A 20,538-nucleotide genomic window follows, 5' to 3' on the forward strand; every position below is an offset into this window, starting at 1 on the left:
AATTAATTTTGTGTTTGTATGTGTTGTTAGCTGAAATGTTGGCAGTCTTTTCTAAAAATTGTTGAGTTTTGCATTGATTGGATCGTGTAATTTTGTACCAAGATTGCCAAACTATTGGCCTAAAATAGGGGCGGAACAAAACTATTACAACAAAATAGGGGTAAAATGCATGGGCAAACTTGTCCAATTGTTCAAAAGTTGACACCGCGAGGTACACTTCGTAGAATTGGGGCAATGTCTCCATTCATTTTGAAACACATGGGTAAAGTCATAAGGTCAAAAAATGATAAAAAAACCATTGTCTGGCTTGAAAACAGGTGTATAAATGCTTAAGGTCCTTTGGTGTCTACATACAAGGTAAGCACAGAAAAAACACTCTGTTTAAGGCCATGTTTAGATTCATCCAACTAATAGTTGGCTACTAAAAATTTAGCTAGGTGCATCCAAATGTATCTAACTAATAGGTTTGATAATTATTAGGTAGATACTTATCTAACAACAATCTCACTAGCTATCCAACCAACCTAATAAGAACATATAGATTGAAAAGGATACTTTTATCCTCTTACCAACCATTGCCGTTGTGTGCTGCCAATAGAAAATAGAAAAAATGGGACTATAATAGATAAAACCATCAATACATCTACCTTTTAGCTACTGTATCCAAACAATAAGTAGCTAATTAAGAGCACTCTTTGTATCTTTCCTAATCAATAGGAATAAATATTTTAGTGTATCAACTTCTTTAATCAGATATCTAGGTATATCCATATTTTATTCTAGATTTCACACTACCCAAAGATAGAGAGGAGTTGGCTCTTTGATGAGCGCCTAAGATGTAAAGAAGCTTTTCGAGAGCAAAATGATATAGAGAGCGATTTTTATTTAAATGTCTCTCTAAGTGAGGATTTAAAAAGTGAGTCTAAAAAGGCTTTTGGAGATGTTGTTAGCTAACTAACATATGGGATAATATGAATCCATAGAGCTAATAGTTAGTTGTTAATAATGAGATATTTTGAATTCAAATAAGTCAGTTGATAGTCTAAAATATTGATAGCGGCTAAATACCTAGGTAATAATTATCTCACTAGCTAGACAAAACTAGCTAATAGCTAGCCAGCTAACCTTAATTCCAAATTAAAACGTGGTATAACTTTTTCCAGATAAATTATTTCTCATGTAATTATATGTAGGTACATCTAGCTAGATACATAATAAAAGTTGTGTATTTAGAAAACGCAGAATGCGTTGTAATTTAAAATAAAGGGAATATTAACTATGAAGTTATTAGCTAGCTAATCATCAACAGCCAATGTATTAAAAAATATTCTTATTTATTACTGATCATTAGCTAGCTAATTGTTAATTGCTAGTAGATCCATGTTAACATGATTCCTAGTATACCACGGTAGAGTATCTTGACTCCTCACTAGTCCTATCTTTCAAGTAAATAAAAATGACACATTCCACCTTTTGGTTCTTGCACGAGGAATAATGGGAGTGCCATGTGCGTTTTTAACCTTTCTCCTAATATATTTGTTTGTATTAACTGTTAGGCAAAAATCATAATCCTTGCTAGTTGTATCCCTTGACTTCATGAGTTCATGGCCAATTCACGTTTGTTTTTTATTGCTGTTCGTGACTAGGTAGAACAAATTCCGTATAGTTGGCCGACATTAGTACTGAATTTGACCCAGTACACTGTACTACTCTCAGTAAAAAAGGTTCTTAAGAGGGTATTACTTTCAATACATTGTATATTAAAAATAAAAAATAAATAAATAAGTCTTCTGCAATTTGGATGAGAATCAAGCCTCTCTTAACACATTTCTGTGACAACAGTCTATCTGTTGCATACATTGATCAGACATAAAAACTGGATGCATTAGCCTAATCTCACCAGAGTGTCTACCCATCGTCTGTATTTCAGACTTTACTCCATTTATAATCCTAAAATAGTATTTTACACATCAAATTAAAATAGATCTACTGCTAACTAACGACAACTTTATAGTCTAAGGCTAACTGCAGCGGTGGACGCTGCCCCTCCCCCTCCCCTTGCATGCGGTGCGTAGGGGGCACCCTATGGCCGCAGCGGTGCCCCCTACAGTGCCCCCTACGTGTCGGTCCCCTTCTCTCTCCCCCCAGATCTAGCGTGTCACTGTTCATCACCCTAAACACTGTGCTGTGGGTCTACGAGTAATTGTTAGTAGATAAAAAATTGATAGTTGGTATAGAAAATGATATTTTATAGTGGTAGTGGGGTATAGGAGGAGTATTTAGGGGGAACCGCTGCGGGAGATGAAAAAGTAGGGGGGGAAATAGGGGGGAAAAGTGATATAGGAGGAAAAATTTAGGGGTAACAATTGCAGATAGCCTAATAAAACAATGGTAGAACCAAACTGACCCACAAGAGAATTCTTTAGCTTGCTACACATAGCATAGCACAAATATTTGTTTTCGTGGGTGTTTGGTTTTATAGGAACTAATTTTTAGTCTCTCTAATTTATTCTATTTTAGTCTCTCTAAATACTAAAACTAAAACTCTATTTTAGTTTCTGTATTTATCAATTTAAAGATTAAAATAAAATAAAATAGAGAAAAAAAATCCCTATAAACCAAACACCCTTTAGTCGCCTATACCAAACGAGGCAGTGACGACGATAAATCACAAGCAACCGACACACGCATACAGGAGTATTAGACAAGCAACAAGACAGAAGAAGATGACGGTATCAAGAACCGGCCGCTTTGCCAATGCATCCCATTCATCTCTTGATTATATATAGACATAGACACATAGTCACCAAAACATGCACACAAAGAAAGAAAGAATTGAAGGTGGAAGAAGAGAACGAGACCTCGCTCGAAGACAGGGGCATCATCAATGTCGACGTACCTCAAGAAGCCGCCCCCCTGCAGCGTCTCCCTCATCGTCCTCCTCCCTCTCACCCTGATCTTATTATGCTTCACCTTTCTCCTTCCGCTGTCCGCCTACATCAGCAACCCGCTTGCCTCCACGGCAGTGGCCACGAGAGCCTGCGTCGGCGCCACCGCTGGTGTCGTCCGCGCTGCGCCAGCAACGACGACCGTGGGCGACGTCGACGGTGTCGTCGGTAGCCAGCGCCCGGCGGAGCTTATGAGCGTCCTCGTCGGCGTGCACACCATGCCCGGCAAGCACTCCCGGCGCCACCTCATCCGCATGGCGTACGCGTTGCAGCAGCAGACGCCCGCGCTGCGCGCCGCCGCGCGCGTCGACGTCCGCTTCGTGCTCTGCGCGCGCCCGATGCCGCCCGAGCACCGCGTGTTCGTTGCGCTCGAGGCGCGCGCCTACGGCGACGTGCTGGTCCTCGACTGCGCCGAGAACGCGGAGGAGGGGAAGACGTACACGTACTTCGCGAGCCTGCCCACCATGCTCGGCTCCGGCTCCGGCGGCGGCGGCGGCCGGCCGTACGACTACGTGATGAAGGTGGACGACGACACGTTCCTCCAGCTGGACGCGCTGGTGGACACCCTGCGCTCTGCGCCGAGGGAGGACATGTACTGCGGCGTGGGGCTCCCGTTCCACGACCGGCAGTTCCCGCCGTTCATGCTCGGCATGGGCTACCTCCTGTCCTGGGACCTCGTGGAATGGATCGCCACCTCCGACATGGTCAGGAGGGAGGCCATGGGTACGCATCACTTGCATTTCATGCATCCGTTCTTCACCTTTACTTATTGACTAGTACTAACATATACTACTCTATTACTACACTTCTCATGAAGTTGTGTTTTCAGGACATGAATGACAGTTTTTAACAATGTTTACCAACATGTACATATATGCATATTCAGGTGTAGAAGATCTGACCACAGGCAAATGGCTGAACATGGGCCACAAGGCCAAGAACCGGGTGAACATCTTCCCCAGGATGTATGACTACAAGAGTGCCAAAGGTGAAGACTTCTTGGAGAACACCATCGGGGTGCACCAGCTGAAGCAGGACCTGAGGTGGGCACACACACTGGAGCACTTCAATGTCACCAGGCTGGAGCCCTCCAGCATGCTACTACACAACTTCTAGAGAGTGAGGAATGAGGAACAGAATCATGCATGCATATTGTCAGAACCAACATGTAAATTTGTAGTGCTGTTGATTTGTGACATAGCGAATTACTTTCTTGGTTCTAAATTATAAGACGTTTTGGTTTTTTTAATAAATATTTTTTCTTATTATGCATCTAGACACAATGTATATTAAAAAACTAAAATACGTTATAATTTAGAATGGAAAGAGTAAATATGAAGGGTTGTTGGTACAATGATGTGTTGCTTGAAACATATATAATTGATAGCTTCCACCGCAAAGCTATATACATCTCGTTTACAATATCTTTCCATAATGGAGCGTTAATATATAAGGAAAGGGTAATGTCAATTGAATAAGGACTCCAAGAGTTTTGAATTCAGAAACTCAGGGGGAAAAAACCAGTTTTGCGGCAAATAATACTAGGCTGTGTTTCTGTCACAACCACAATCATTCGACGGCAATCAAGCATTCTTCTAAGCTGTTTCTTTGTTTTGAATACTCACTGCCCAGCATTCCAAGCTACAGCATATATACCGCATGCGAAAGCAACCTTTACATACATACATAAATGCAGAATCCCATGATTAATTAAAATGTTAGTAACCTGACATTTACTAAATGATGACAAGCAAGTGTGACTACAGAATATCATAGCATTAGTTTTATTAGTGACATGACGACACTCTTCTGTGCTTACAGATAAATTCGCTGTCAAGTATTTTATATCAACTGTGACTGTGAGCTTCTTCACAACTGAACCTACAAGGGGCTTGCTTGCTTCTCTTATTCTCTTGAAAAAAAAATGCCTTCTTCAAAATCCACAACTTGCCACCTTGGTGCTGTTTCAGTGTCACAATCCTCTAGCATAAAACAAAAGATGTAGCAAAATAGCATTACAACACTGCAACAATCGATTTTCTCGAGATAGTAACACAACAGAGGGTAGTGGCAAGGGGCTGACTTAGCAGCTCCGTTGTTTTTCAGGAGAATAAAATGCACCAGCGCCATAATTGGAGATCGAAGGGATTCAGAGTTGATTAGAAGCGGGAGACATCGGCCCCAAGCAAGTAGGGTTACTCACCGAGGGAAGAATAATACTATACACGCCCAGATTGGGTGTCGAATTCACGCCCCTAGACCAGGGTCGCAGCGACGCCGCTTCCGCAGAGGCGGCGGACTGAGGAGCGGCGCCGCGGCAAGGCTGCGCCGGCGTCGAGCTGGGCCCCGCCGGAGAACTGTGTGCGCGCGACCTATCATGAAACGAGGCGTCCTATTCGCAGTTGGGCTGATTATGTTGCCAGATAGGCCCGGCCCAGCATGGCCCTGATAGAAAAGATAGAAAAAGCGACGACAATCATTAACCAAATGGCCCATTTAAGCTGGCGACCGTCCGCTGGAGGCTGGACTCTGCGAGACGATCGAGGCCGTTCGTTCTTCTCTCCGCCTGCGGCCGTCTCGTTGTCTTCCCCCAATGTGCACGAGCTCTCTCTCTCTCCGTATCCGGCGGCGGAAGCGGAAGCGGAAGCGGAAGGAAGTAGGCGGCCACCATGGTGAAGGGACGCACGGGGCAGCGCGTCAGGCTCTACGTCCGGGGCACCATCCTCGGATACAAGAGGCGAGCTCATTGCCTCCGCTTCTTCCCCCGTCCGTGTTACTTGGATCTGGCCATTCCTCGGTTCGTTTCCGCTAACGGTGGTTGCGGTGGTGGCTGTGCAGGTCCAAGTCGAACCAGTACGAGACCACGTCGCTTGTGCAGATCGAGGGGGTGAACACCAAGGAGGACGTCGCGTGGTACGCTGGCAAGCGCATGGCGTACATCTACAAGGCCAAGACCAAGAGCAGTGAGACCCGCTACAGGTGCATCTGGGGTAAGGTCACCCGCCCGCACGGCAACTCCGGCGTTGTCCGCGCCAAGTTCAAGTCGAACCTCCCGCCTGAGTCTATGGTCAGTGACGCACTCAGTACGCCGTGTGATGTGTGCTGCTTCCCAATTGATGCTCTGTCCTGATGCTGTTCTTTTTTTTCTGACGAGTGCAGGGGCGCAAGGTCAGAGTGTTCATGTACCCTAGCAGCATTTAAGGTTAGGGTCCTCAAACGCTGGACATGCTTTATTTGTTTGGCGGCTGGTTGATGTTGAATCTGTTGCTTGTGATTGAATGATACGACAAGGAATTCTGATTAGACTGCACTCGTCGTTGCTGTAGACCATGGGCTAGGAGTTTTAGGTGCTTAAACGCATCATAGTTTGTGTGTGACGTCCTGTGGCCACCGGCGTTGGTGGCCGGGACGTGAGATCGCCAGACACCCTCGCGGTGACAAATTTGCACACCGTGCCTGGTTGAAAGTTTATTCAGGATTCTGTTATTTGATACCATTGCCAACTGGCCATTACAGTACTTATAGTACGCCACTTGGGCTAGCCCATTACCTCACATAACCACGTTTCAGACGCTAATCCAGCCCATGGCCCAACCATCAGATGACAGCTACCAAATGACAACTAGACTTACCCACTTCCCGCCATGGCCTTCTACTCCTCCACCGTTGCACCTTCAGGCACCACTGCACTGTCTGTGACATTGTGGTTTCGGAATGTTTAGAAGTCGGACGACTTGCTGGTCGTCTGGCTGACCAACTTGGACGATTAATCGCGATTAGTCGGAAGACTTGGCGATTAATCGCGATTTTCCCATACCGACTTGGACGAGTAATCGCGATTAATAGGACGATTTGAAAACATTGTTTCGGTTGTTTATTATGAGACACATTGAGTCTGTGTAGCAGCAAACACTGGCTATTCTGCTGCAAATCATGGTAATTTGGCTTTTGTGGTTTGGTTTGCACATGTTGATACTGGCTTTAATTTGGTGAGTTTGTATCTGACTGAGGGAGTATTCACTTCGTGAAGATTTCAAGTTAAAACTGCTGTTTGGTATTTGGGGATGGTTAACTTCCCACTGTTCGTTACTTACATGTCACAATGATACCAAGTACACGTGGAATATGCATTACCTAATTTCATTAGTTGTCAGTATTACTCCCTCTGTTTACAAATTTAGGCATTTCTAGTAGCAAAGGAAATGACACGCTCGTCATCAGTCAATATCATGAGAGAGACAAAACTGCAGGAAAATTAGCAGTGAGGAATGGGGATAGCGGCATGTGCCAGAAATTTTTACATCTGTGGAAACTTTTGAATGCTTAAAAAAAATGCTTACTCTTATGAACCGGGGGGGGGGGGGGGGGGTCTAGTTTTTCCAACTAATGTATTGGATTTAGTGATGCCTATTTTCAGCACTTTAGACTTAGCAGTTTTCCATATATATTTATAATTGTGCATTTTTCTTGCCATAGAAATTTATGATATTTCTGTCCACACTGATGTTTAGGGAATGTTTCTTTGATACAGTAGAATGGTTTTAAACATACTGTCTGTTTAGAACATTTACATTGGGCATGGGGCTGCCAACACAAAGTTTGAACTTGTAGCTTGAACCATTGCTTACCCTTTCAAAAGTCACCCTCTGCTTATGCTATTCTGGGCTTTTATGTCTGCAGGTTTTGTTGGAGTAAAGATGGACTAAAAATGTCATGCGTATTTCTTACTTTTTTCTGAGCTTAAAATGCTATTTGTTGGCAACTTAGATTGTTCATGCAGTCATGCACTTGACCGGTGGAAGTTCTGTCTAAATTTGTTGTCGAACGGATGAACTATATATTGTCGGTGTTATGCGAGCAGCAGAGCTTATTTTGTCCCGTGCCACCGATGTCCGATGCTATCTCTTCAACAGATCCCCTATCATATCCGCTATTTCAAACTACACTTTATAAATATTGTCATCAACGGTTCCGCGCCCCCGATTTTATACTAGCTTGAGACGGTCTGATTCTCGTATTTTCGAATTCATATGCTTATATTTTAACTTGTTTGCCTACAACTACAATGTTCGTGTGCCACCTCAAATAGCATCGTGCAATATGGATGCTACTCCCTCTATTTTTTAATTTGTTGCGTTTTAGTTCAAAAATAAACTATCGTAAGACAAAATATTTGAGAATGGATGAAATATTTTGTTAACCAGCAATATAATTACTTTACTCGTCCTAAAATTGGGAGTTTGTTGTATTTCTTCATCGTGGTTTGATCTAATTTATATAATAATATACAAATATTTATAACACTGAATTAATATCATTAGATAGAGTATTACAGTTATATAATCTTTTAATGTCATGGATATTGGTAGTCTTTATAAAATTGTTCAGGCCGGTTTATTCAAACAAAGGCAGATTTATTCCATGACAAAATTTTAATAGGGGATTAACTCTGCTTTAATTTAGGAAAGCATATGAGGTTCATACGAAGAGCATGTATTAGTGAAATTATGTTTGTTTGGTTAACTTGTAGATTCCTAAAAGTCTGATTTTAGGTGTGATCTGTGAAAAAACTGTTGCGACCTGATGGTTGCAAGAGTATGGTAGCTTGGTAGCTTGGTTGAGAGCTACACAGAAAATCTGGTGTAGAAGGTAATTATAAATTTAACTAGAGGGATACGTAGATTTTCAGTAATCTATTCCACTGTTGTACTTGTTTGATTTAGATTTCAGTTTTTTTCCCCAACGAATCTGTTCAGAAGAGTGAGGCACACCCTTCGTCTCATCAGTGTTTTGGACTTCGCATAGATCATCTTTTCAACTCAACTCAAATTTACGATCCTGATGCCATGCATAGGTATGTTCATATAAACGCAATGTCTCATTAGGTGCAACGAATCCTAGACAGTTTTACAACATATACCAGTCGTTTTTTTTCCAAGAATCAGGCAGCGGTCATTCTTCTTTTTAATGGATTATGGGCCTGTTTGTTTCAGCTTATAGATTATATAATCTGGAGTATAATCTAAATTATATAATTCAGATTATAATCTAGATATATTATAATCTATATGTAGTTGTTTGGTAGTTTAGATTATATAAATGTAGATTATTCACAAAGACAACAATATCCTTATTTGTTTATTTGAGGTGAGAAAAAAGGATCGTATATATTGTAATTTCTATTTACATAACCATGGGTAGTGGGTCTTTTACCAAAATAATCTCAAATAAGCTACTCTTGAGGAGATTATGAGATTATCATAATATGGGGGTTTAGATTATATAATCTGAACCCATAATCTAGTTGTTTGTTTACCTACTGGATTATTTGCGATGGATTATATAATCTGGAGAGATTATAATCAGAAACAAACATAGCCTCAGTTTGCAACTTCGAAGTATTTGAGTGTCATTGTCTCATTGATCAAGAAATCAGAAATGTCAACATCATCGAGAAGATTCTATTTCACTGCTCGCGAAACCGATTGCGTGGCGATCTCTGGTCGGACTAGTCGTAGGATTAGCACACTCGCTAAACCAGGCACATGCGAAACTGGCACGCTGCCAATTGTGTGCCACTAATCCAATCCGAGGACATAACATAGTCCACGTGAGGCTGGATCCAGCAGTAGGCACTCGTGAGCCACTAATTCAGCCCGAGGGCGTGACATATTTTCCATGTGAGTCACTAATGCGTTGTTGTCAGTATCAATCAATCGCGTTTGTCCCAACGCCGACCTGTTAGTAGGTCAGGTCAGTCGACCAGGTCGGTGTAATCAGTAACGATCGATCGATATCGATTATATGCCTTGGATGGAATCAGACGGTATCAACAGATTTTAGTTGATAATGATCGACAGCGTGGTCGATAATTCGGTTAATAGCTGACATGGTGGTCCATAAAGACAGAAAGGTTTGAACTCTGAATTCTGAAAACAGTTTCGGCTTGCTGGTGCCATTGCGGTTGCGGCGCCAGATGGTAGCAGCAGCCAGCACCACCCAAGCACACTGGCAAATGACAGGCAGCAGCTACGCCTGCACGTGCACGGCCTTCCGCTCCATCAGCACGAAGCTAGCAGCACGGTCCAGCGCTGGCCGCCGCAGCCGTGGCCGCCGTTCTGCCGTTGACCCCTCTGCTGGAGGGCCGCCGCTGCCGCCGCCACCAGTTGTCATCGCCGGCGCCGTGGCGTCGCCCGGCAAGCGAATGCCGCCGTCACCAATTGGTTGCACCAGCAGGGCCGCCACCGCTAGTAGTAGTAGGCAGGCGAAAGAGGACGATGGCGCGAGCAGAAACGTCTCAGGCTTTGAGCCATCCATCTGGGGCGATTTCTTCCTCACCTACTCCAGCCCTCTGGCCACGTCGTCCCTTCACAAGGTTTGTTAGCAAACCCGTATACCGTATTTAACTGCCACCTTGTTGATCTAAGACTCGTTTAATTTTGCGCTCAGCGTTGATCCGCCATTTATACATGCATGCGTCTGAAAACTTCTCGACAGGCATGGATGGTACATCGAGCAGAGCAGCTGAAGGAAGAAGTGGCAGCAAAACTGGTAGCAGCTTCCAGCGCCTGTAGCCTGCACCGTAGGATTCATCTCATCCACGTCTTGGAGCGTCTCTGTCTGGATCATCTCTTCGAGGACGAGATCAGCGACATGCTAGCTCGAATGAACGACGTCGATGTCAGTGGCTGCGACCTTCAAACGGTGGCCATGTGGTTCTATCTTCTCCGAAAGCACGGATACAGTGTCTCGTCAGGTAACCAAGACACGCGTTACTGAACTGAACTCCTAGTTTGCAGCCTGTTATTACAAGGCAAAATTATTTCGCTCGTTAAGGATACTAAACGGCATCGTACTTTAGAACAAAGATTATTTTTGTTCTAAGTACAAAAATAATATTACTGTCGAATTACCTGTTGTTCCAGATGTCTTTGCCGAGTTCAGAGACGAACAGGGGGGTGGTTTTACAGCAAACAGTGCAAGGGATCTGCTGAGCCTTCACTGCGCTGCTTGTCTCGCGACGCGTGGAGAGACGATACTTGACGAGGCCATTTCCTTCACAGCCAAGAGTTTAAAATCAACAGCGCCGTATACGGGAGCAGCGTCGTTAGCATGTGAAATAAAGCGTGCGCTCGAGATCCCCCTCCCAAGACGTGTGAGAATTTACGAGGCTAAATCTCGTATAGCTGAATATGGAAGAGAGGCTGAGGCTGATGAACTGGTAATGGAGCTAGCAAAGCTCAACTATAATCTCGTGCAACTCCAGTATCAACAAGAGCTGAAGATCATAACAAGGTCGAGTTACTTACTCCCTCCACTGGAAATTATAGGTCGCTCAGCAATGTTCTTAGCCAAACTTCTCGCTCTAACTTTGATCAAGTTCGTTAGAAAACTACTACTGAGATTTACAACATCAACCTACCTTTATTAAATTCCTCGTAAAATATATTTTGATAGTGCATAGTTGTTAATACACCTTTTTTTCTTCTTCTAAAAACTCAGTACACATTACAGAAGTTTAACTTAGGACAAAACTAAAGATAAAAACTAAAGTGACATGTAATTTGAAACAGAGGAACTATCTTTTTCAAATAATTGCTATCGTGAACTATCGCAAATTGCCATTACACAATTCATATTTGCAGTTGCTGTTCAATTAAGAACGTGCAGGTGGTGGAATGGTCTAGAGCTTCAGTCAAGGCTATCGTTCGCTCGAGACAGAGTTGTGGAGTGCTACTTCTGGATCGTGGGAGTATATTTTGAGCCAAGCTACTCTCGAGCTCGAATAATACTAACAAAAGTCATCGCCATCGTGTCCCTATTGGACGACACTTATGATGTCTATGGAACTCCACAGGAGTGCGAGTTATTTACCGAGTGTATAGAAAGGTTTGTGTTCTCGATGACTGATTAAACTCTTTCTCAATGCAAGAATAACGCAAGAAGGAAAGAACATAGCAAGCAACAGGTTATTCAAAAAAAAAATATTAACTCAATGCATACTTTAGTTGAGTATGACCTACATAAAACTCAGGCCTAGTGGTTAAAGTCATCTCCACAGATAATGGATGAAAATTTGGCTTAAATCTCTTCATGGAAGCGGTACCGGTCCACAATTTTAAAAACTATAGACAAATAGCTACTAAAAGCAGGACTATGTGCCTAAACAACAACATAGCATAAAAGTAGCGCAATATTATTGAATTTGATAAATAAAAAGGCCATTCACTAGAAGTGAAAAAGAAATTCATAGTGATTCAAGGTTTCCCAACAGGTTGCATGTGCAAACAGAAATATTTTTTGTGTTAAAATGGACCCTTTCTTTCATTATGTTCTGGGTTGTATATGGTATGCATCCCTTGTCCAGTGGCAACTATCTCTTGACATTCCCTATTTATAAACCTTTTATCAAGTTAGATGATGAATGACTTTTTTTGTCTGAAAATTACTTTGGTCCAGCTGGGACCCTGCAGTTGCTGGAGGTCTTCCAGAGAACATGAAGTTCATTTTTGGAAAAATTTTGGATACTTACCAAAGCATTGAGGAAGAGTTAGCGCCGGAAGAGAAATACCGCATGCCCTACATAAAAAATTTTGTGAGCAAACTTTTCCCATTTTGTCAATATCTCCTGTGCTTAGGTTAGACCGATTCCAGCAGTTTACCCATATGGCCGTGCATTGTTTAGCAGACTGCATTGTTTGCAGCGTGGAGGATTAGGATGGGTAAGCTACTGGAGATAGTCTTACATCTCCCTATGATGTCGATTAATTGACCAGCAAATCATATATTTGTTATCAACACAAAAGCCTAGTTTTCATTTAGGTCAAAGGTGTCATGTGCGGTCTTGTTCAGTTGTACGGGGGTTGGAGGGGATTAAATCCCTTCCTATTTAATTTTGGTCAGCAAGAGATTTAATCATCTCCGATCCCCTTCAATCCACTCCTAACCGAACCAAGCCCTACATAGTTTATCTCTATATCCATCGTCCCAAGGGTGCAAATGTGAAGATATTTTTGGACCACTCAAGTACTCAACCACACCCAAATAGTGATTCAAAGCTATTGTTTTAATATATAAATATGTTCTAGAATTTTGGGTACAAATTCAGATACTTGCCCCTAGACATAAGTCAAATATAAGAATAATTAACAATATCCATCAAATATCAGAAATCTGATTGGATAATCTAGATAGTTAGGTCAAATATTGCATTGCAAAATTGTGTCAGATATCCATTATTAGGTATGGTTGTATACCCAATTTCAATAAATCCTAAGACGGACTTTAGTTCAAGAAGTTAAGTGAAGTATAGTTGCTCTTTATTTTTTTTCCTCTTAAAATATTCATACGTATGATATGAGGTACAACTAATTACGTGATTTCACTTACCAACGTTTTTGTCCCTTAACATGCAGATTATAGATCTAGTAAGAGCATACAACAAGGAGGTAAGATGGCGCGAACAAGGGTATGTGCCTGCAACCGTTGAGGAGCACCTGCAGGTTTCAGCAAGAAGTGGCGCTTGTCACCTCTTGTCGTGCGCATCATTTGTTGGAATGGGAGATGTTGCAGGTGAAGAAGCTTTCGAATGGGTGTGCAGTGTGCCTAAACTAGTGCAGGCGCTCTGCATCATTCTCAGACTTTCCGATGATCTCAAGTCATATGAGGTAATAATCATTTTGGTTTTCAGTTATAACATAAATGGGTCTACTGCACCATATCATAAAGCTACACATAGTTTTTGGTACTGAATATTGTCAGAGAAAATGAAGAATAGGAGACATTGTTGCACATACATACATACATGCTGCCTGACCTTTACAGCGTTGGCGCCTTCCTGGAAGTATATATAACCAAGGAACTGCATGTGCATGCAGCGAGAGAAAATGGCCCCGCATGTTGCCTCGACAATAGAAAGCTGCATGAGAGAGCACGAGGTCCCGCTCGAAGTGGCTCGCGTGAAGATACAGGAAATGATAGATGAAACATGGAAAGATTTCAACGAGGAGTGGCTGAACATGAACAAGCACCAGCCGGCGGAGCTGCTCGAGAGGATCTTCAACCTGACAAGAACAATGGTGTATATGTACAAGAATGATGACGCGTACACAAATTGCCATGTCATCAAAGACACCATAAACTCGTTGTTTGTGGAGCCTGTTTCCATAGCCTAAGACGTTCGTTAAATAGTTGTGATGCCCCATGCATGGTTGTGTGTAACACCATAAAAGCCATCAATTAAAATAATAAATTTAGATATTATATTGATTAGGGTAATAAAATTTTTAGTGTTTAATTGTTCATTTGCATCGTTTTCTTTGTATGCACTTGATTGATTATCGGATGATTGTTGTTAATTTCCTTTTAAAAAGAAATCTTAGTAATTAAACAATAATTGAGAAATATAATAATTATTAGTCTAAAAATGAGTATTTTGTTTATAAATATTTTTGGTGAATTTTTTATAGATTTTTGAGCTCCTTAAATAAGCGTTTCGGAATTGTAAAAAAAAAAAAAAAAACCAGCCGACCGGCCCACTTAGGGGCCCAAAATCCCCTAACCCTAACCCCTGCGCACCACGCGCGCGCGTCCCTGGGCAAAGCCCCAGCCGCCGCCACTCTCACTCTCTCTCCCTCCATTCTCTCTCTCCCACTCCCTCTCTCTACTCGTCTCTCTCCAGCGCGCAGGCGCCAGGTCAGGCCGCGTCCAGGCGCTCGGCCGTGCCTGACCGAGCCGGCCGCGACACCGCGCGCCCACCGCGCGACGCCTGGCCCCACCGCGCGACGGCTGCTTGGCGCCCTGCATCGAGCCGCCGCGACCCTGCCACGACTGCGATGCCTCGCGTCCGTTTGCCAAGCCGAGCCGTGACCCGCGCGACCGTTTCTGCGATTAATGGAGCTTCAATCGCGGCCATGATTTTCCCTGCGTAATGGTAGCATCAAACGGACACCAGTTTCCTTTTCCCTCTCCCTGATTTCTCTCCGGTAACGTCTCCATTGATGGCCAGTGAAGGACGCCGGCGCCTCTCCCTCTCCCCTGGCCGACCCTTCATCTACCACCCTCTCTCTATAAAAGGCAGAGCCTTCCTCTCCCATCCTCCCAACCCAAGCTCATCCCATCTCTCTAGCTCGCCAGTGCACTGTTCGACGCCGTAGTTAGTCGCCGTTCGTCGCCGGAGTTCACGGAGCCCGTAGTTCGCCGGAGTGTACCGTTCGTCGCCGGAGTTCGCCGGAGCGACACACTCGCCGTCCGTAGTCGAGCCCCGCTCTCCGTCCGGCCGAACCCCGTCGATCCATCCCCGTCACACGCGCGAACCCAAGGTTGATGACGACCCAAATCTATTTTGTGTATTTTATAAAGTGCTTTTGATTCGATTCATGTGTTGTATAGTTTGCTTGTTGTAATATAAACACATGTGATTCCGATTTATGTATTTGTGTGCGCTATGGAATTTGTTAGAAATATGTGATTAGTAGTGCACCGTGTTATTTCATGTTAATCGACGCGTTGAATTTTGGATTAAGAATATGACAACATTTAGTAGTCACACGTTGGCGATAAAAATGCTAGATAGGAATTTTTGTAGTTAAATTTGGTCACAATAAATTTTAGAAACTACTTGGAGAATTATAGGTGCATTTTTTTTATGGATTAGAAACTGGTATAGAACTCATGTCATTTGATTAATATAGGATTTTAGATGATTTATCTAATTATTTTATTAGCATATTTTTTTTATAAAGAAAGGAGAAAATACCATTGGTAGATGGCAAAATAGGTTTTTGCTAGTCAAATAAACATATTCACAGTTTTAGAACTTAAAATTTGTTAGAGTACTAGTTTATGTCAAATAACCCCGCTTGTGTTAGAAAATGTTCAATTAGTAGTTTATGTAGATTTTAGAATATTAATATTATTAGATTCATTTTTTTGGTCATACTAACTAATTTGTGTTAAAAGTAATAATAGGTATTAATTAATTTATTAGTATTAAAAGATAATAAGTATTTTCATTGATGGCGTTAAAGTAGATTAATATTAGTTAAAATTATATTTATTGCACCCACTCCTAAATTTACCATTAGGATTCACATTAATAGTTATAATTAAACTAATAAGTATTTACGCGATTAGTATGTAATTAAAATGTGATTAGTGCGACGTGTTAATGTGTGCTTAATGACGTATTGGTGTATGTTTATGAATGGTGCATGTTTATTTATTGGTGTATGTTTTATTTTTGTATGTGCGCTATGCGACCCTATTAGAAGCGGATTGTGCGGTAGACGATCCGAACTCGTTCGAGGACGATCCGCAGGACTCGCTTGAGCAAGGCAAGTGGATTCTCCCTCTGCATACTCTTTTTGTACCCAGTCATTGCATTTAATAATGTTTACTTTTGATATACTGCATAATTTGATGGGTTTCACCTAATTAAGGATTTCCTAGATTTACTACATGTATTCCTTGTTTAACCTGGGGAAAATAATTAAGCTGTGCAAGATTTATGCTACCGCTCAACTTAATGATTTCTTAATGTCACTCATTAATTGGTTTTAATGTTCCAAAGATTTAATTGGCAATTATGGCATTAACCCGATGGTTAAGATAATTTTATTACAAATTTAATTGGAACATGGAGTGACCACCCAGGATAACAGTGCAACCACGAGTGCTATCATGGCTCTGGCTTTGGTAAATAGCTCTATATGCTTAGTGCCTAGCAACCTTACCTGAAAGATGGGCAAGAGGGGGAGCGGTAGGTGCTGGCAGCCCACGTTAACATGGGGTCGTATTCTTGGCTAAGGTACTTCACCCAGGGGGCCACCACCATCGTCTTTAGAAACCTTAGCGGGTTGCTTCGTATTAAGGTATTTTGTGAAAACCTCATAATGGATCCCTAGCCATTCACCTCGGCAGTGTCTAAGGGTCCGATCAACCCGGGCTAGATGGGATACATGGCTTGTGGGTAAAGTTGTACCACCTCTGCAGAGTGTAAAACTGATATATCAGCCGTGCTCCCGGTTATGAGCAACCTGGACTCCTCACATGATAATTGAACTTGAAGATGTAATTAAATTGAGATCCGATGATCTGCCAATAATTTGCTTAAGTGGTTTCACTTAAGTGTTTTTGTTATATTCATATTACTTTGTTTAATTGGGATATTTGGGATTCACTCTTATTAGTAAGACAAGTGTTGATAATAAAATGTTGACCAACTAAAATGCTTACTGCTCAACCTTAGCTTCACCTTGCTATACCTGCATTAGTTTTTCCCCCACTTGCTGAGCCCCGACCATAAGTGAGCTCACCCTTGCTTAATTTTGATCAGAGGGTGATGCTGGAGACTTTGATGGAGATTTTATCGACGACGATGAATTCTAAAGTCTAACGATGCGCCGGTCAACTTCCTGTGGAAGATTGCCCAGTTGTTTATTTTCCGCTCTACTTTGATGTGATACTTGTTTAAGACACAATGTCTCAGATGATGTAATAAAGTTTTATACTCTCTTTACGTCTTTATTGCATTGTCTTTTGATATATTACACTTGTGACGTCAACATATGTGTGGAAATGGATCCTGGCACACATATGGTATGCGCTCGGTTCTACCCCCTGGAACCGGGTGTGACAGAAGTGGTATCAAAGCTATGCTGACCCTAGGTCGTTAGATTAGTTAGAAATGGAAAGCCTAGTTGTTCAAAACTTGCTAATTTCATTCCTATAAATTCCTTTATCAGTCTTACCTCTTTGAAATTCAACTAAGTTGACTCTTCTCTTGTAGATGGTTCGCACCCTCCAAACTACCCGCGTCAACACCAGCTACGCCCCTCAGCCCCGGCAGATCCCGGTCTACCCAGTGGTAGTCGAGGATGCTCCAGCGGATCTCCCTCCCATCCAAGTGGAGAACGTGATCAACCTGGAGGACAGCTCGGAGGAGCAGCTGCCGACCCCCACCCCGTTGGCCGAGTCCCTGGCCTACGCAGCTGGGTCATCGATGTCAGCATCGTCGGCACCAGCCTTTCAAGCACCTGCACCTGGAGGCGACGACCCCGACGACTCCGGAGACGGCGATGACGAGGATGACGACGAAGACGATGGAGAAGACGGACACATCAACGAGGAAGCTGACTACGCCCAGCAGGACCACTTCATGGGGATTGGTCCAGTTGTCGAACATTATACATCAATGTTCGAGACAGGACACTTCCCCAACCTGCTGCAAGCGGTGCTGCACGAGCTAGGAGCCTACGCCCGCCCCCTGTACGAGACGAGGCGAGTGAGCGAGCCTCCCCGGGCTTGCTATTACATCACTCGCATCCATGTCAGGGTGATGGATGCAGGTGACAGGGGATTGAGGACTCTGTCTGCTCACGAGTCCCTGATACCGCTGTCCACCTACGCTGCCTCTGTCAGCGACGCTGCCCGTCGGACCCTGTGGTCGCTCAGCCACACCTACCGGCAGCAGCTGCAGAACACAAGGTTCAGGCATCTCCCTCAGCGCCTGCGAGGTGAGAACCAGACCAACATTGTCCCAGGAGAGCCTGGTGAGGATCGCCTCAACACCCTAGCTGGTGTAGTGGCCGGTCTCAACACCGACCTGGACAGTGCCACTCTGGACCTCTACAGTGTGCACTTGGAGCTGGAGAATGCCCACGCCAGGATTTCAGCCCTGGAAGCCCAACTGCAAGGACTGGATCCGCCAGAAGCTCAGGTCCCCGCCGTGGCGCTATCTCCTCCCCGCAAGAGGATGCGCTATGGAGAGCCCGGATCAGTCACTAGGCTGCTTTAGGAGTTTTTGAGTCATGATGTAATAAATTACGCTTCGCGTTAGACGATGGAAACTATCTTTAAATTTTCATATTAATAAATATCAACCATGTGATGGTGATTGGTTGAAATGTTTGATTTGGATCTTTGTTTGAGTGCAATGGTCTTATGGAATGATGGCCATAAGAACATATAAAAATTTTAAAACTTAAGTCATTTCCCCTCTAGAATCTTTCTACTCTTCTCTTCTCTAAGATGTTCGCTTTCTAACCAATCAGATGGTGAATCAACGTCAAGGACCTAACAACCGGAACCAGCGTGGACAACAAGCACCACCACCACCGCCACCACCAAATCCCAATATGGAGCAGTTCATCGCCGCCCAAATGCAGATTCTGCAAGGACTTACTGCTGCGGTTCAGCAATTGCAACAGAACCAACAGATTCAGCAACCCCAGCAGCAGCAGTATGCACCCCCGGCCAGAGATAAGCACCGGGACTTTATGAGTCATCACCCGCCGACATTCTCTCATGCGGTTGATCCCCTGGATGCCGATGACTGGCTCAAAGTCATTGGAAAGAAGCTGGACATAACTCAGTGCAACGACCGAGAGAAGGTCTTGTACGCCTCGGGAAGACTCGAGGGAGCTGCGTCCGATTGGTGGGATGCCTTCACAGCGGCACATCCCAACGCAGATACCATAACCTGGCAGGAGTTTCAGGAGAACTTCCGCTCTCACCACATCCCCTCTGGAATCATGAAGCTGAAGAAGGAGTTCCTTTCCCTTACTCAAGGGAATATGTCTGTCAGTGAGTATCGTGATCGCTTCACTCAGCTTTCACGCTACGCACCAGAGGAAGTGGACACTGATGAGAAGCGCCAAGAGCGTTTCCTGGAAGGGTTGATTGGACCTCTGAACTACCAACTTCAGAGCCATACATTCCCCAACTTCCAGACACTGCTGAACAAGGCAATTGGCCTAGAAAGCAAAAGGAAGGAGCTATCTGACCATAAGAGAAAATTTCAAGGTCAGTCCAGCCGGAACACCCGGCCAAACAATGCTCAAGGTTCGCAGTTCCGCTCTGGAAATCAGGGTGGAAACAATTATCAAGTGCAACGCTCTGGACAGCAAGGCCAGAGAAATAATCAGAGTCAGAACCAGCAAAGGAGCAACCCCCAGACCAACCAGAGGTCTGGTGGAAATTCACAGAACCGTCAAGGTGGCACCAACAACACTCAGGCCAGAAACAACGCACCTGTCCAACCCAATGGATGTTTCAAGTGTGGTGAGCTAGGCCACTATGCCAACAACTGCCCAAGGCGCAACCAACAGACACCTCAGAAAAGCAATAATCAGAGGAATGACCAGAACACCCCCGCTCGTGGATCGGCTCAAAACAAGGCACCACAGAACCAGAGCAGAGGAAGGGTCAATCACGTCACTGCGGAATCAGTGCCTGAAGATGCCGACATAGTGTATGGTATGTTCCTTGTTAACTCCATACCTGCATCAGTTTTATTTGACTCTGGAGCATCACATTCATTTATAACTGCGTCATTTGTGGAAAAACATAACATACCTAAGTACCCTCTGAAGAGGATATTACACATTAGTTCACCGGGAGGTGACATGAAGGCCACACACTCATGCCCTCATGTTAATATCAAGATTCAAGGAATAGATTTTACCGTTGACCCAGTGGTCCTAGGATCCAACGGTATTGATGTGATCCTTGGATGCAACTGGTTGAAAAGTTGTGATGGAGTGATACGGTGTGCCAATGGAACAATTATGTTGACAAGTCCTCAAGGTGA

The 20,538-nt window shown here is 43.6% G+C and overlaps 3 protein-coding genes and 1 long non-coding RNA gene across 5 annotated transcripts; 3 read left to right on the top strand and 1 right to left on the bottom strand.

Moving 5' to 3' along the window:
• The first annotated feature begins 2,740 nt into the window (after positions 1-2,740).
• On the top strand, positions 2,741-4,299 carry LOC103637956 (hydroxyproline O-galactosyltransferase GALT4). The gene is made up of 2 exons (XM_008660957.4): positions 2,741-3,671; positions 3,835-4,299. Exons 1-2 carry the CDS (start codon positions 2,888-2,890, stop codon positions 4,062-4,064), a joined length of 1,014 nt encoding a protein of 337 aa, XP_008659179.1. The 5' UTR covers positions 2,741-2,887; the 3' UTR covers positions 4,065-4,299.
• A 406-nt stretch (positions 4,300-4,705) lies between these two features.
• On the bottom strand, positions 4,706-5,366 carry LOC103637957 (uncharacterized). The gene is made up of 2 exons (XR_558492.3): positions 5,152-5,366; positions 4,706-4,930 (listed from the first exon to the last, which is right to left on the bottom strand). It is a non-coding gene; the product is annotated as an uncharacterized lncRNA (long non-coding RNA).
• Positions 5,367-5,442: 76 nt separating this feature from the next.
• Positions 5,443-7,826, top strand: LOC100281989 (60S ribosomal protein L35a-like). 2 transcript variants are annotated; one of them, NM_001374365.1, is made up of 4 exons: positions 5,443-5,685; positions 5,787-6,015; positions 6,108-6,150; positions 7,629-7,826. In NM_001374365.1, exons 1-3 carry the CDS (start codon positions 5,618-5,620, stop codon positions 6,147-6,149), a joined length of 339 nt encoding a protein of 112 aa, NP_001361294.1. In that variant the 5' UTR covers positions 5,443-5,617; the 3' UTR covers position 6,150; positions 7,629-7,826. The 2 variants fall into 2 exon arrangements, with proteins under 2 accessions (NP_001361294.1, XP_035818151.1); XM_035962258.1 differs by lacking the exon at positions 7,629-7,826 and having other exon boundaries at positions 5,478-5,685; positions 6,108-6,155.
• A 2,042-nt stretch (positions 7,827-9,868) lies between these two features.
• Positions 9,869-14,209, top strand: LOC732795 (sesquiterpene cyclase 1). Its single transcript, NM_001112412.2, has 7 exons — positions 9,869-10,323; positions 10,446-10,704; positions 10,874-11,243; positions 11,619-11,837; positions 12,408-12,543; positions 13,364-13,615; positions 13,826-14,209. Exons 1-7 carry the CDS (start codon positions 9,925-9,927, stop codon positions 14,120-14,122), a joined length of 1,932 nt encoding a protein of 643 aa, NP_001105882.2. The 5' UTR covers positions 9,869-9,924; the 3' UTR covers positions 14,123-14,209.
• The last annotated feature ends 6,329 nt before the right edge of the window (positions 14,210-20,538 follow it).

Source organism: Zea mays, chromosome 9 (genome assembly GCF_902167145.1).
Source record: "Zea mays cultivar B73 chromosome 9, Zm-B73-REFERENCE-NAM-5.0, whole genome shotgun sequence".
NCBI classification, from domain to species: domain Eukaryota; kingdom Viridiplantae; phylum Streptophyta; class Magnoliopsida; order Poales; family Poaceae; genus Zea; species Zea mays.

Coding starts and splice junctions, on each gene's coding strand:
- LOC103637956 (XM_008660957.4), top strand. CDS start 2,888: ATGTCGACGTACCTCAAGAAGCCGCCCCCCTGCAGCGTCTCCCTCATC. Junction 3,672..3,834: donor GGTCAGGAGGGAGGCCATGG/GTACGCATCACT, acceptor ATGCATATTCAG/GTGTAGAAGATCTGACCACA.
- LOC100281989 (NM_001374365.1), top strand. CDS start 5,618: ATGGTGAAGGGACGCACGGGGCAGCGCGTCAGGCTCTACGTCCGGGGC. Junction 5,686..5,786: donor ACCATCCTCGGATACAAGAG/GCGAGCTCATTG, acceptor GTGGCTGTGCAG/GTCCAAGTCGAACCAGTACG. Junction 6,016..6,107: donor ACCTCCCGCCTGAGTCTATG/GTCAGTGACGCA, acceptor TGACGAGTGCAG/GGGCGCAAGGTCAGAGTGTT.
- LOC732795 (NM_001112412.2), top strand. CDS start 9,925: ATGGTAGCAGCAGCCAGCACCACCCAAGCACACTGGCAAATGACAGGC. Junction 11,244..11,618: donor GAGCTGAAGATCATAACAAG/GTCGAGTTACTT, acceptor AAGAACGTGCAG/GTGGTGGAATGGTCTAGAGC. Junction 12,544..13,363: donor TGCCCTACATAAAAAATTTT/GTGAGCAAACTT, acceptor CTTAACATGCAG/ATTATAGATCTAGTAAGAGC.